The sequence below is a fragment of the Ostrinia nubilalis genome, chromosome 8, assembly GCF_963855985.1.
Source record: "Ostrinia nubilalis chromosome 8, ilOstNubi1.1, whole genome shotgun sequence".
In the NCBI taxonomy this organism is placed as follows: domain Eukaryota; kingdom Metazoa; phylum Arthropoda; class Insecta; order Lepidoptera; family Crambidae; genus Ostrinia; species Ostrinia nubilalis.
In genome coordinates, this window is record NC_087095.1 from 4,614,830 (window position 1) to 4,628,189 (window position 13,360).

The 13,360-nt window shown below is 35.9% G+C and overlaps 2 protein-coding genes across 2 annotated transcripts in view; one reads left to right on the forward strand and one right to left on the reverse strand.

The window, feature by feature from the left end:
* The window catches only part of LOC135073764 (protein Lilipod), a 27,246-nt gene extending 14,153 nt beyond the window's left edge, over positions 1 to 13,093 (reverse strand). Inside the window, exons 1-5 of the mRNA XM_063967935.1 lie at positions 12,676 to 13,093; positions 11,621 to 11,885; positions 10,154 to 10,381; positions 8,005 to 8,070; positions 3,331 to 3,483 (exon numbers count right to left, since the gene is read on the reverse strand). Coding sequence (XP_063824005.1) covers positions 3,331 to 3,483; positions 8,005 to 8,070; positions 10,154 to 10,381; positions 11,621 to 11,885; positions 12,676 to 12,738 — 775 coding nt within the window. The 5' untranslated portion in view covers positions 12,739 to 13,093. The remainder of the gene's footprint in view (positions 1 to 3,330; positions 3,484 to 8,004; positions 8,071 to 10,153; positions 10,382 to 11,620; positions 11,886 to 12,675) is intronic.
* On the forward strand, positions 3,877 to 7,427 carry LOC135074123 (tetratricopeptide repeat protein 12). Its single transcript, XM_063968429.1, has 3 exons — positions 3,877 to 4,243; positions 5,338 to 5,583; positions 6,905 to 7,427. Exons 1-3 carry the CDS (start codon positions 3,962 to 3,964, stop codon positions 7,115 to 7,117), a joined length of 741 nt encoding a protein of 246 aa, XP_063824499.1. The 5' UTR covers positions 3,877 to 3,961; the 3' UTR covers positions 7,118 to 7,427.
* Positions 13,094 to 13,360: the final 267 nt, after the last annotated feature.

Here is a 13,360-nt window from a genome sequence, read left to right on the forward strand (position 1 = left end):
CAATTTTACAGACCTTCTAGAGCAGATGCCGCAAAAACTATACAAGATATTGAAAAACTTGACGGTCTCGGCGGTAGCAAATTGAATAAGCTTTTTTTGGTTCATAGTAGTCATGTCACTAGGACGCATAGTTTCCGAGGATTAAGCGAAAAACCGAAAAGTGGTACCTTTAAACCCCCCTCTCCCTGCCGGCTCAAGGGCTAAGGGCGGGGACTTTTGCTATGTTCACCACCTAACTAGGCTAAATAAAGTCCCGAGGTCAGAAATTGTGTTCCACGGATTTCTCTCTACACCGTCGTTAAGGCATTCATTGACTGGACTAAATTCAAATTGTATCAAGTTTCGAACTTTCTTCTAACAATACGTCTACAATATAAATTAGTCAATGTAAACAAGCGTTCACGGATTTGTTTATCGTATTTGCGTTAAAATATAGGTACGATTAATACTCATATTTTTTATCATTTTCAACACATCATTTCTGATTGGATGCTATTAGAGCGTCTAACGTTAATGTCTAGCTAAAACAAGTCTGACTTGTTAGGCACAAAAAATAAGATTCATCATTCAATCAGGAATTCTCGTCTCATTGAGCTGTATGCTCTATCTTGAAACATAACAAAAATATTCATAATAATTAATTATTTATTTATCTCAACAATAAATAAATAAACAAATATCGATCCACTATCTGAGATCTTGTGCAGGTATTGATAAATAATATTATTATAGATTTGAAAAATATTTATCTCGGTCAAATAATAATAATTATAATCAATCGTCGAACTGACAATGATTAGAACTTATTGCAGATTCGTTTTTCGATGCATTAAACATTTGTTCAACCATACTTATCGTATTAAAATGTTTACACAATTTCTGATTCCTATTCTAGAACAGAAATAAAAAAGTAATTTTAAAAATGATTTCAATACATTAACAGCAGCCACACTCGTGTTTGGTATGTTAATGTATTTGAGATAACGTTCAGTACTAAAATATCTGTTCATAAAAAGTAGTGACAGAATCAGAATTATTAAACTACTATTCCACTTATTTATATTCACATAAAAACAAAGTTGTTATACAATCGGTCGTCGTAACTATGTAAATATATTTCAGTAAAGTAACTGTATTAAATATTAGCACACGCTTCATAAAAAACCGCTAGATCGCATGCGAGCTGAATATTGTTTGAATCAATATTTTCTACACTTTTACAGTTACCGACTACCGTATGTATATTAACGACACAGTGCATTGGCATGGGCGTACCCAGCTATATCAGCTTCTGACCTAGGGGGGGCAAGTCAGATTTTTTGGGTCAGATAGTTTGACTTAGTTCCTTCAAAATGACTTCAAGCGACAAGGGGGTCAATTCCTCTCTAATTTACCAGGGGAAAAAGGGAGGATACACCCCACGCGGAATCGCTCTGACCAAATGGGTTGGGGAATAAATCACATTATTGAAATTTTAACTACATATGCCAATATCCACACTTATAACAAAGTCAAAACTTAGGTCAGCCTCTTGCAAAATAAGTCAGCTGAACTTGTCAAGAAAAAGAAATGGGTGGGTTGGCGAATCTCATCAATAAATGGCCAGTTGACAGTTCTTTGGCTCGCTGTCAACGAGTGGGTAGACTCTTACTTTTATGACGAGCTATTATACTATCACATCGCAATGCAACGCCAATCCGAGCCAGCCTTCAGTCATCATATCGAAGTGTTAAATTACGAAATTAGAGAGAACTACAAGGCGTCTAATTCTAGATTATTTCAGTCTAATGCTAACCTGGTTTTGCGGAAAATATTTCCAATATTTAGTGTTGAATTGCGATTCAAGTCTGAGCAAACCTATTTGCAATCATGGAATGTAGCCGTCTATCGCCTACTAAGCAATACCTAATACTGGTTTACAATTGCAAATTAATATAAACATGTATTTGTATATTCCTACATTTAGCAGGCGATTGTTGCAAGATCGCAAAGCTTCTTTATATTCCGCGAGAGATCAACCAAACAAACTTTGACCAAGGTCAGCCTTAAGGTTGGTGTAGTCACGTACAGGAAGTGATTCGATACGTGCGAGTACGTATACCAATATTTTTAAGTGGCTGCTGCTTAGCGACCCTATTTAGGTTCATTATTGAATATAATACGTATTAAATAATATGTAACATAATAATAATTATTTTGTGGTTTGTATTTAATTAGATACCTAATGAGCTGTGTGCATTAACCAGCTGGTTAGAGATCTCGAATTTTAAATACTAATGAAGTTTAGATTTGATACTGCAAGAGTAAAATAGCTATGTTTATTAACTTCAGCGTTTTTTGGATAACGTACAGAATCAGAAGAATACGAATAAGATTTGTAATTCTAAAAGTTATTTTCACAATCAAACGGATTATTTATTTAAACATTACGCCACAAGCCACAATGCAGCGAAGCGAATAATAAGATCCATTTCCCTAAGTGAAAACCACTCAGACATGGTCATTGACAACTGAAAGGAGTGGTCAATCTGTCTATCACTAGTTGACTTCACTTTCCGCAGGTGTGTGGTCAGAACACATAACTTTCACCGCAGGGAACACACTTACTATATTCTTACAACCGTATTCACAAACGATACTTGCATAAGTGAAGCAGCAAATTGAACGCACAGCGTTAAAAGAGCTCTGTGATTGGTTCGTGTGTGACCCTGTGCGCGCACTGTGAGACCTCATAGTAATGTTGGGCGTTCGTTAATCTCTACGCACGAGTGAGTGAAACGAACCGAAGTTAAACCCACAAAAATTGTTAGACCAACCAAATCGAAAGTACCGATTGTTTTAAATTATTTTGCGGCATATAACGTATGTCTATTGCAACAAATAAATTAAACATTAAATGTTACTTCTAGCTTGCCGTCAATATCTGATTAGTATTGTATTATTTTATATTGGGATAATAACTTTCACGTTCATTCTAAGTTTATTACGTAATTTCTAATCATTATGTTCTTTAGATGACGTGTAAGTAAATACAGTGAAATTGTGGCCGTCAAAGTAATGATAGCTGTCGAGACTAATTACTGTGATGGCTCAGTGCTTTCAGTGCAGCCGGTCGCATAATCTCTAGCTAGTGACTAGAAAGGTCGAGAAAATTCTAGCACCTATTTATTTACCTTACATTTGTACGCCATATCTACTTTAAATATTTGAATGGAAGTTATTACAGACAGACGAAAACTTTTAAGTAGTAGTTTTCAACAAATATGTGACAATTTAAAACTTTCAACCGTTTAAAACTGTAAACTTTCATAGTGCAGTTTAAAAACTCACCGGTAGACACAGCGTTGTTGATGCGCCGCCTGATGGTCTCTTCCTCGAAGGAGTACATGTAGTACTCCTCATTGAGATCCCTGAGGAACTGGGGCTTGACCAGCACGCCGCCCACCACGCCGAAAAGCCGCACGAAACCCAGCGGCGTAAATACTGGTGGAAAAAACAAGTGAATTAGTTATACGAAGTCGCACAACGATGTTTAGGGATCTATTTATTATAGCAAGTGGACATAAAAATCGAAGAGTAACTGTAGTACTAGTAGCCCGATGTGGAAAACTGTTGTTTAAGTTATCGGCTCTATGCCAGTAATCTATGTCAAGTTCAAGAAGACAAGAAAGGAAAGTTCAGTGAAAGGAGAAAAAGATGAGAGAGAAATGAAGATAATTTTACTAAATTCTATGGTCAGATCACGGCTGAGTTATAAATCCTTTTTCCGCATTAAAATATTTTGAAAACGTTGTAACCTCCTTTAGCTAACTCTAAAGTCTAAACTGGCCAACACATTATAGGCCGTCGCTTTGACAACGGTTGCTATGTACGCGGTTACGTCAATGTGAATTGTGAAATTGTAAACATACACAAAAGAGAATATTACAGTGACTGACCGATAAAGTTAAAGCATTTCAACATGAGCCTACAAAAAATATTGTCTAATCCTGCTTTGAAAGACCATGCCACCCTGGAGCGCGAGGAAGAGTTCAATAATTTCATGAAGAGAGTCGGCGAAGTATCAACCTTGGTGAAAGACATGGCTAGCGGGGATAAGACTAGGGCCGATGCAGCCAAGGCCTTGGCTGATCAGTACCTGGGTGGGAAAGTCATCTTGGATGACGATATCAAACTGAAGGTCAAAAGTGACAGAACCGTGATAAACACCAATGCCTTCAAAACTCTCGAAAACAAGGACCCGGTAAGACTGTTATGAAATTGCTAACAATGCAAAAACTTGTGGCAGTTGCCCAAAATACATCATCTCTGCATACTGCGACGCAAAGAATGAAGAAGAAAAAAACTAATTTGTGTTTCGTAAACTAGTTCCTCTAACGGTATCTTGGCGATTACTTGTTCGGCTTTAGAGACTATTACAAGTTTCTATAAACCACTATCACAGCCACTATAAGATGCCAAATTATATTATTGTATCAGCTGTGATATTCAGTACACCTGCGACAATATTTAGGTCGCGTCGCATTTGTTAATGGGTGCGCATATCTCGACGCATAAACGTGATATTGACCGATCATATTGTTTTGCGAGTGAAAGCGATTTGGCGCAAGTTCTTCTATAAATAAATGTCTCGCTCATGCATGTGTTATTCTATTTGTAGATTTATGAGGGATTTCTGTATTAATTAAATTGAATAAGCAGGTAGTAGATTTAAAGCAATTAGGCTCTTTTCTTTTGCAGAGGAAGAGTTAGCATAACGCAATTGAAACTTAAGCTTTGAAGTAGCGACAGCCGCCCCGGTAATGAGGCACCTACTTTCTCACGAGTTCAATAAATAATTGGCAGCACACTCGAACAAAATAAATGTCAGTAGTTAATTCAGAAAATAGAGTTCTTTTCTATTCTTGTTGGGCCTCGGCGTTCAAAATAACGACACTTGGAAGTTTAAAAATATAATGCGTGGCCATGAGTGTTTTGAACAGATCTATTTATGGTCCATAAAAGCTAAAACAAAACAGATTTATTAGTCGACAGTTTACAATAAAAAAATCTGTTTACAATAAATATTTAGAATGTATAATTAAGAACACACAAGTGATTTCGTCTCGTGTTATTTTAATTTCAAAGTAATAAAATCTCGAGCCTAACATTGCCAATGTTCTTGATTACATTAAGTCGATCAGTACTAACGAGTATCAAGTACAAGAACAGTAATTCAAACACCGCAAGCTCTCACAAAGATACATAAAAGATGCGATTAGCTTCAGAATTACAAACGCAGAGGGTCAACCGACTTATTGTCGTCCACATGCGATCAAATTATTTTTTTATTTTTAGGCTGTAATGGACAAAGACGCATGGATGGCCGAGGTTAGCAAGGACGCGGAGAAGCGAGCCCTCGACCGCAAGATCCGGCGGGAGAAAGCTGATACCCTCAACACCCAGGCCATCAAGGCGTTCCGTCGCGGGGAGTACGACAAGGCACTCTCTTGCTACAACCGAGCCATAGAGCACGTCAAAGACAACCCCATGTTATACTGCGATCGGGCTCTTACTAACATCAAGCTGGGGAACTTTGAAAAGGTAAATGTCATACATTCTAGTTTAACGCTTTTAAAACCTTTGCCAATGAAATATGTGACTGACCGGACCATTCATATCAATATAGAACCCTCTCGCCTTGAATAGAGTTTTTATTTATAATCGCGCTCGATTGACGGGACGTTGCGAAACAATAGTCCGAGGGTGATGGCGTGGTACGAAATAGGGCAAAGGGCCTTTGTTAACAGCTATGGACGTGTGACAGCACAAAAAGGAATGCGATGGTTGCATACAATACCTCTACATTTTTTTGTCCTAGCGACTATTAACGGACAATGCTATCGGAATCTAAGGAACAAGATGTAACTTTGACATTGACCTTTAAAAAGGAGCAGAGTAAACAAAATCCATAAAAGATTCTGAATATTGACTCAACGACCGGTCACTGTCCTCAAACGATCCGTTACCTGCCTACATAATCGTGTTGATTGTCCAAATTGGTCGCATTGTATTTAGATACTTTCGTGCTAACTTTCTTTGTATTTATTTATAGACCCAGTTTGCAAACATCATGCATGATATACGTAGTTTACAATGCTGCCAGGCATAATAAGATAAAATATGACACCGGACTTTGTGATTTGCGCATCATTTTTTTAACTGTAGTTAGATTATTACTTAAAAAATGTTTAACACGTAAAAAAATGTTTTAAAGCCGCGAGCTATAATTAAAACTTATTTTAGGCTCTAAATAAAATGTGTCAAGTCAAATAATTACATGAGTTATCTTATCCGACTCGCAGTTACAATTTACTACACGTTCGCCACGCACCTATATTGTTGATGTCCCTTTATGTGACACGCATATTTTGTTGGCAAAAGGCATTAACCTCGTTACCTGGAAAAACACCTTTTCCTTATTTAGAAAATAAACATTTATTTAACAAACAGTAGTGGTAGAAAATCTAAATGCGAGCAATTCTATAATTAGAAACCTGAATCAGATTTACTTACTGGTGACTAGAACTGGAATCGCGTTGTCTCCGTTATCTTTTTGCTAAAAGACAATAGAGGCAATCCCAGCCAGATAAAGATAATAACTTCCACAAGGCTAGTCTTAACAATAAAAAACGTGCGACAAGATATGATATCTGCACGTTTTCGGCTGGCTTTTGTTTTATAATTGAGTTCTTTTTTTTTCAATGTTTTTAAAAAATATTCTAACTCTGTGGTAACTGGCTGACGCACAAGCCGTTCATGCGAAAAAAAAGAAGAAAAAAAGTGAAGATCATAAACAAATGATCGAGTCACTGAGCCGTTGACGGTTCTTTCACCCCATTCTGATAAATTTTACCCTTTTCAGGTTTTCATCGACTGCGAGTGGGCGATTCGTCTCAACGAGAACAGTTTCAAAGCTCGCCTCTACGCGGCAAAGGCACACAAAGAGCTGGAGGATATGGATAAATACAATGAATGCAGAAAGGAGCTGGACGACATGTTTCCCCAACACGAGGATTTGATCAAATATTTCTTGGATAAGAAGGAAGGCGGCTATGGTGATGAAGAAGAAAACTAATATGTTACTTAAAAGATTCTTAACGTTTGGTTTCTACATTCAAAGAATAATAATTAGTTGATCTAGTATTATTTATTCTGTTTGTTTTGTTGTCTTAAAAAAAATTCTCTTTAAAAGTAGCTAATTATAAAAATATAATGAATGAAAAATGTTGAATGTAGAACTATTTATTCATTTTATAAAAAATATTTCGTAAAATTGTTAATTTTTGTCTTATCTATTTAAGTCCTTGTTTCGTAACCACGTGTCCTAGTTTTATGAAATTTTACGACTTATGTATCGTCGTCGTACTTAGTTTAACTGATTAATGTAATAAAAAATGTAATAAAAAATAGTATACTATCAGTGTGTAATTTAATTTCGTAACAAAATGTTGATATAATTGAAAGCGATAAGGCAATGATTGATAAAACAATCTATCGATTAAACTTTCCACTTGATCTAGATTTGATAAACGTCTTTTCTTTTAAAATAAAGTAACCCTGAAGAGTTACCTGATGAAATTGTTTAGCAGAGATAGCTTGGACATAGACGACGCTACATAAAGCTAAATACTGCAGCATCTAAGGGCTATATTTCACCAGGACACCATGGCGGCGCAACCAGTCGCCGGCTACCAACAAAATGTCCCGGTGAAATATAGCCCTAATTCAGTTGTAGGTAGTGTAGTGGTGCTATTTTTCAACAAAACTGTGTAAATTGTTTTGCTGCCGACTATATTGGCTTCTTTGACGCTAAATATGTATAATTTAAAGAACTGAAAATATGGGATGCAATTTTGTATGAGACTTTGCCAAGAAAAGTGTAATATATTTCATACACTCGTGAAGGGTTATTCAATGCATAAGTACATACTTATTTAAAAATAAAATACAAAAAACACTTACCTAACAACATGAGGACTCCCACAAAGGACACGCATGAATACAGGAAAGGCAGGTACGTCCATAGATCTGTTGACAAACAATACTCTATCTAAAATATATTAATGACCTAAATCATCGACCGTCAACTATTATCTAGGTTGACACTTAGCGTTATCTTTTGTGTCATTAAACCTACATTCAATTACATAATCGTGTTAATTTGTATTTAACCTCCACCTAGTTACACATATCGTCCACTTGCGACGACAGTGTTACATGTCGAACTATAGTATAGTTAAAGTTAACGATATTAAAGATACACATGCCAATAAAAGCCATGCTTATAAGTAATCATCATCATTATCATCATAATCCGTCGGGCTATATCAGCGACTTTAGTTCGTTTACGGATCTCCTCATTCCTGATTCGATCTCGTAAAGAAACACCGAGCATAGCCCTGTCCATAGCACGCACGCATATACATAGCATTATAAGTAAGGTCTGTTTTCTTCTCTTCTTTTTATGTAGTTCGACCCGGGCATCAAAACTATGATCCGAAGATCGTTAAAACTCTCCCAAAACACTGGACCACAGAAGAGCCAAGACCAGCTTCATAAACTCGTTAGTTAAACTGCTCTATAGAGATATTAATTTCTGTTTGAACTCTACGGAGCTATTTTAAACGATACATGATAGCTTTATTGTAAAACCACAGGGTTGATTAACTCATTAAGTGCTCTTTCCATCGACATAATTAGCCAAGTACCTAGAAGTAGGTAACCGAATCATCTTTCTTACGTGTTTTGTAAGCAAGCAGCGATTAAAGACCTTAGTACAAAAGTACTTAGTAAGATTAGTAATGATTGATGTAAAATTAATTTGCTATTAACCTAATGTGCCTACTCTTTTCTACTTATCAATTTCTCGAACACTCAATCGCGTTATCGATCAATATTCGATAAATTAAAACTTCAAAAATATCTCGAAAGACGTTGTTCATACAACGAGCTACATTTGATAACAGTGCTGCAAATTGCAGCACAATTTAGGGCCCATTGGGTTTGTTATTGTGACATAGCATCCGCGCTGGGTGCGCGCGCGCCTAACATTGACTTCCAAACAATACCAGCGCGCCATTCACGCACAATTAAACATGAAAACAACGCTATCCATTTTCTAGAAGAGTACTGTATGGTTTAGTCAGTGCACATGATAATGGAGATACATATTTTACGGTTAAATGCGTCAAACTTTTGAAGGTTAAGGGTACAACGCTGTGTGACGCTATGCCCCTGCACGACCAAGAAGACTCGTTGTGTAGGTAATTTCATTGTACCTATATGTCTACTTTTCATATTCTAAGAAGACTAATATGCAAATAATTTTCCTTGCAAAAAACACTTGAATACACATGTTGTTCTTCCATTAATAGTAGGTATCATTGTATCCTTTACTAGAATCAGCACGTTTTACGAAAAAGGTAATAACTAGATGAGAATAGCCAACCTACCCAGTTAAGATTATCTGAGGCTGTTATTTAATTGTATATTTCTAACATAGGTAGATGTAACATGTAACAAGTAATGAGAATTTGCTATGGTTTTCGAAAGAACTAAGCTAATTTTAGCCGATAGCTAGACATATAAGTAAGTATACAATGATTTCATCTGAGAAATAGGAGGCAATTTCATCTTAGTTTTCCTCAAGCCGACTACAATGTACCGCCTGACTTCGTGTGATTATAGCGATAGATAATTATGCTGATCGATACACGCGATTCCGAATTCATAACATCGCTCCAAATTAATTAAGACAAATGCTTGCACGGGAACCGGGACAAGAATGCAATAACGAAATTGGAATACCACCTTTTGTGTTTCTGTGACGCTGTAGCTGTAGGTAGGTAGTAGAGCTTTTAGTTGAAATTTTGTTTTTTGTTTTTAATAATTTTAACGGTACATATTATGGAAAAGGTAATCTTTGCTTTTAGTAGGTACTTTTTTTTCTCGAGCTTATTGTATGGAAACGTTTTTGGTCTGCATCTCACCTCATGGAAAACATGTTGTAAAATAACAAAACCGAGAGCAATATACCAATGAGCGTATGCGTTTCTTGTTTTATAATGGTCATAAAAGAGTACCTATAACAGCATTATAAAAATGTACTTACTAAGCAAAGCATCAATACTGGATCGGTCGCCTTCCAGCCAGGCGGAGATGACGTAGGCCAAGCCGAGCATGCCTATCCCGAGCAACGCGAGCACCACAAAGGTCTCGTATACGCGGCCTCGCAGACCCCGGCAGCCGGGGAAGCCCGACGACTCCGAGAACAAGTAGGCGAAAGGCAGGAACACGAACATAGACAAGTTTGAGAACAGGAACACGTGGTTCCACAGCCCTGTAACAAATGGTACATGTTAATAATACGTAATATAGATGATCCTAACTCGTATGCACGCATACCATACGGATGTAAAGGACGTAGATAAATAGTGATGGGTGAGACTACAAGAACAGTTCTCCCTCATGGTTCCATTAATGGGACAAAATCCTGGGACCACGAGAAAACACTGCATCAAACACTTTAAGAACTACATAACATGCCTCAATGCTTAACAATAATGCCAATAGTTGCAGTTGCAGATGGAGGCGACAGAAGTGCCCGTTTGAAATTTTATCCTCTCTAGACAAAATAACGTTCGTACATCATGGTAGTTTTAATTAAGAAATTGTTTCGCTCTGCCTTTTTTTGTGCATGCATAGCTAGTTCTTTCCTTCAAGCTATCGCGAAATTGAAACTGTCACGAATATTACTTAGTCTAAGTGGGCGGGCAGCTTTCGCTAGGAGGCTAAGTACGTTCTGCAATCGCTATTGAGGCCACTGGGGCCTACAAAAAAATTATAAAACACTAACGTATTACATGAAAGAAGACGTCCCAGGTACAATGCTTATGACGTGCGATACTCACGCCACACTCGCTGTTTAACAGAGACTTTAACAATACCCTAAGATAAATGAAAATAGGATCATGTTGCTGAGATTGTATAAAAAAATATTGAACAAATTATGTATTTTGTCAAATAACACATGTTTAGGTGCTAAACAAAATAAATTTGTGTTCAGCCATTGAATACACACAGTACACTTGTACGCACATTTTTGAGGTAGTATAATATACGTAACAATTACTATGTTTACATCATCTCATTGATCCAGCACTACAATATGACGTCAAGGTCTGTCAGACAAAAGAACAATGTTCAAAAGCTACATGATTATATCAAATAGTAGAAACAATGTGAGCATCAGGCATGGGTTTTGAAAGATAATAAAATGATGGTAAGTTTGTACAATACCAACACACACATAAAATAATAAATTAATTTAATGAGCTATAATTTTCAAGTACTTTTATGACGCTTAATATACATTTTTCTTCATAGCATTGGACAACTGGCAATAATAATGACATAGGTTTAAAGTATGTTCAACAATTATATTAATTTTATTATGTTTGATGTAGAGGTAAAAAAGATATGTTCCCTAACAAGTGGAAATTTAAATAATTCAACATTTTTAATTACAAATAGACAGGGAAGTTATTAAAGTTAGATACTATAAATAATGTTAACTTACCTTGTATCAAGGAACTGTTGAGCCATTTCACATAATAGCTGTTTGGGTACAAAATCAGCACTTCGTTACTGACTATTGACACTGGCAGCAAGAGTGCCGAACCCAAAGAGACCGCCAGGGCGAATGTGCAGAGCCAGAGGCTGATCCGATATACTTTGACTTCATCTTCGTCTGAAGTGAAGTAATCTTCGCCATCGCGCCGGCGAAACTTCTCAATTAACATAAACGACAGGAGATACAGTAAGATAAATAGTAGTAGGAAGATCTGAAACAAATAATCGTCATCAAGCCCCAGTTTTTAATACACTTTGACATGTTACAAAAGGTCAAGCTCAAAAACTGTGGTGATTGCAACGTTATCAGTAATTGCCTAAATAAGGAGGCACATATAACTTATAAATCTTATAGTATAAAGAAATTAATTTACTGATCTTGCAACCTAATCTAAAAATTTGACCGTCTGGCCAAAACATGATGATTTACAATGAGAATAGAAATAATAAGTCAGGAATGTTGTCAGAATTTAATTTTAAGTTAAAATTACATTTATTTTGTTGCTGCTTTATTTAAAACGAACTCATAAATTGCTTACGCTTTTTAAAATAATGTAAACTAGTGAACCTAGGAAAAATCGCAATTAATTATATAACATAAATTGAATGATTCGAGGATAATAGTTACTTGGATGATTTAATTAATTATCTCAAACATGCATTTTTCACTTCTACATAAAAAAATATTTTTAAATTTAAATAGTAGTAAAATAAATTAATAAATATTTATAGTAAAATATTTACCTGACATCCAGTAATTACCAAATAGAACAATAGAACTCTATTTTTATTAAGGATAAAAGTAATTGAGATTGAGGAAATAAATCTGTTAGAATCATTGTAGAAAAAAAACTGTAGCGACTTTATAGGTTATAATTAAATTTTAGATTTTAGTCCCGAATTTGTAATAGCTTATCAATAGCTGAAACACACTGTTTGAGCTTCAGTCCTGAAACGTAGCGTTAATCAAAGGTACAATAGAGTTGATTTTTGGCGACTTACAATCTGTTCCCGAACATTGTTGTGGAATATTTGCTCACGCAAGTCGGCTTCTTCATCATCCATCGTCTACCATACGATTTAGATTTATCTCTTAGAAACTGATGCGTCTTTGAATAAAGTGTGTTCCACAAAAAGATAGCACTTCATTTTCAAAACATTTTGCCTCACACTGACGTGCTCCACTTAATAATCTTTATTTGTGCAACACTGGGAACATAAAACACTATATTTACGAGATTCTTTCACGACTATAGGTTTTTACAATCATTATTTTCAAAAATATTCATACGATAGTCCACGAAACGCACAAAATACACGACTAATTTTTTAGTTTTTTTTTTTGCAGCTGACTGACAAAATTACTTTTGACACATTAACTTTTTTATTACTTTACTTATACAGGCTCGGACGTCACTATTTTAGCCAAGTGATCATCGAGAGTTTTCTCGTTAACCTGTCGTTGAGCATGGTTTGTAGTGATTCTTTTTTTAATGGAGTTGGTCATTCAATAAATTTGAATAAATAAGATGGCCATGACCTGCGGAACGGAAACACGACACGACACGCCTTTTCATACCACCATAGACTACATTTTTGGATGCTTAATATTCGTTCATTCATTCAATGCTTTATCTAGTCTATGATACATTCATCATTCAGTCACAGAGTGACATTGATTGATTAA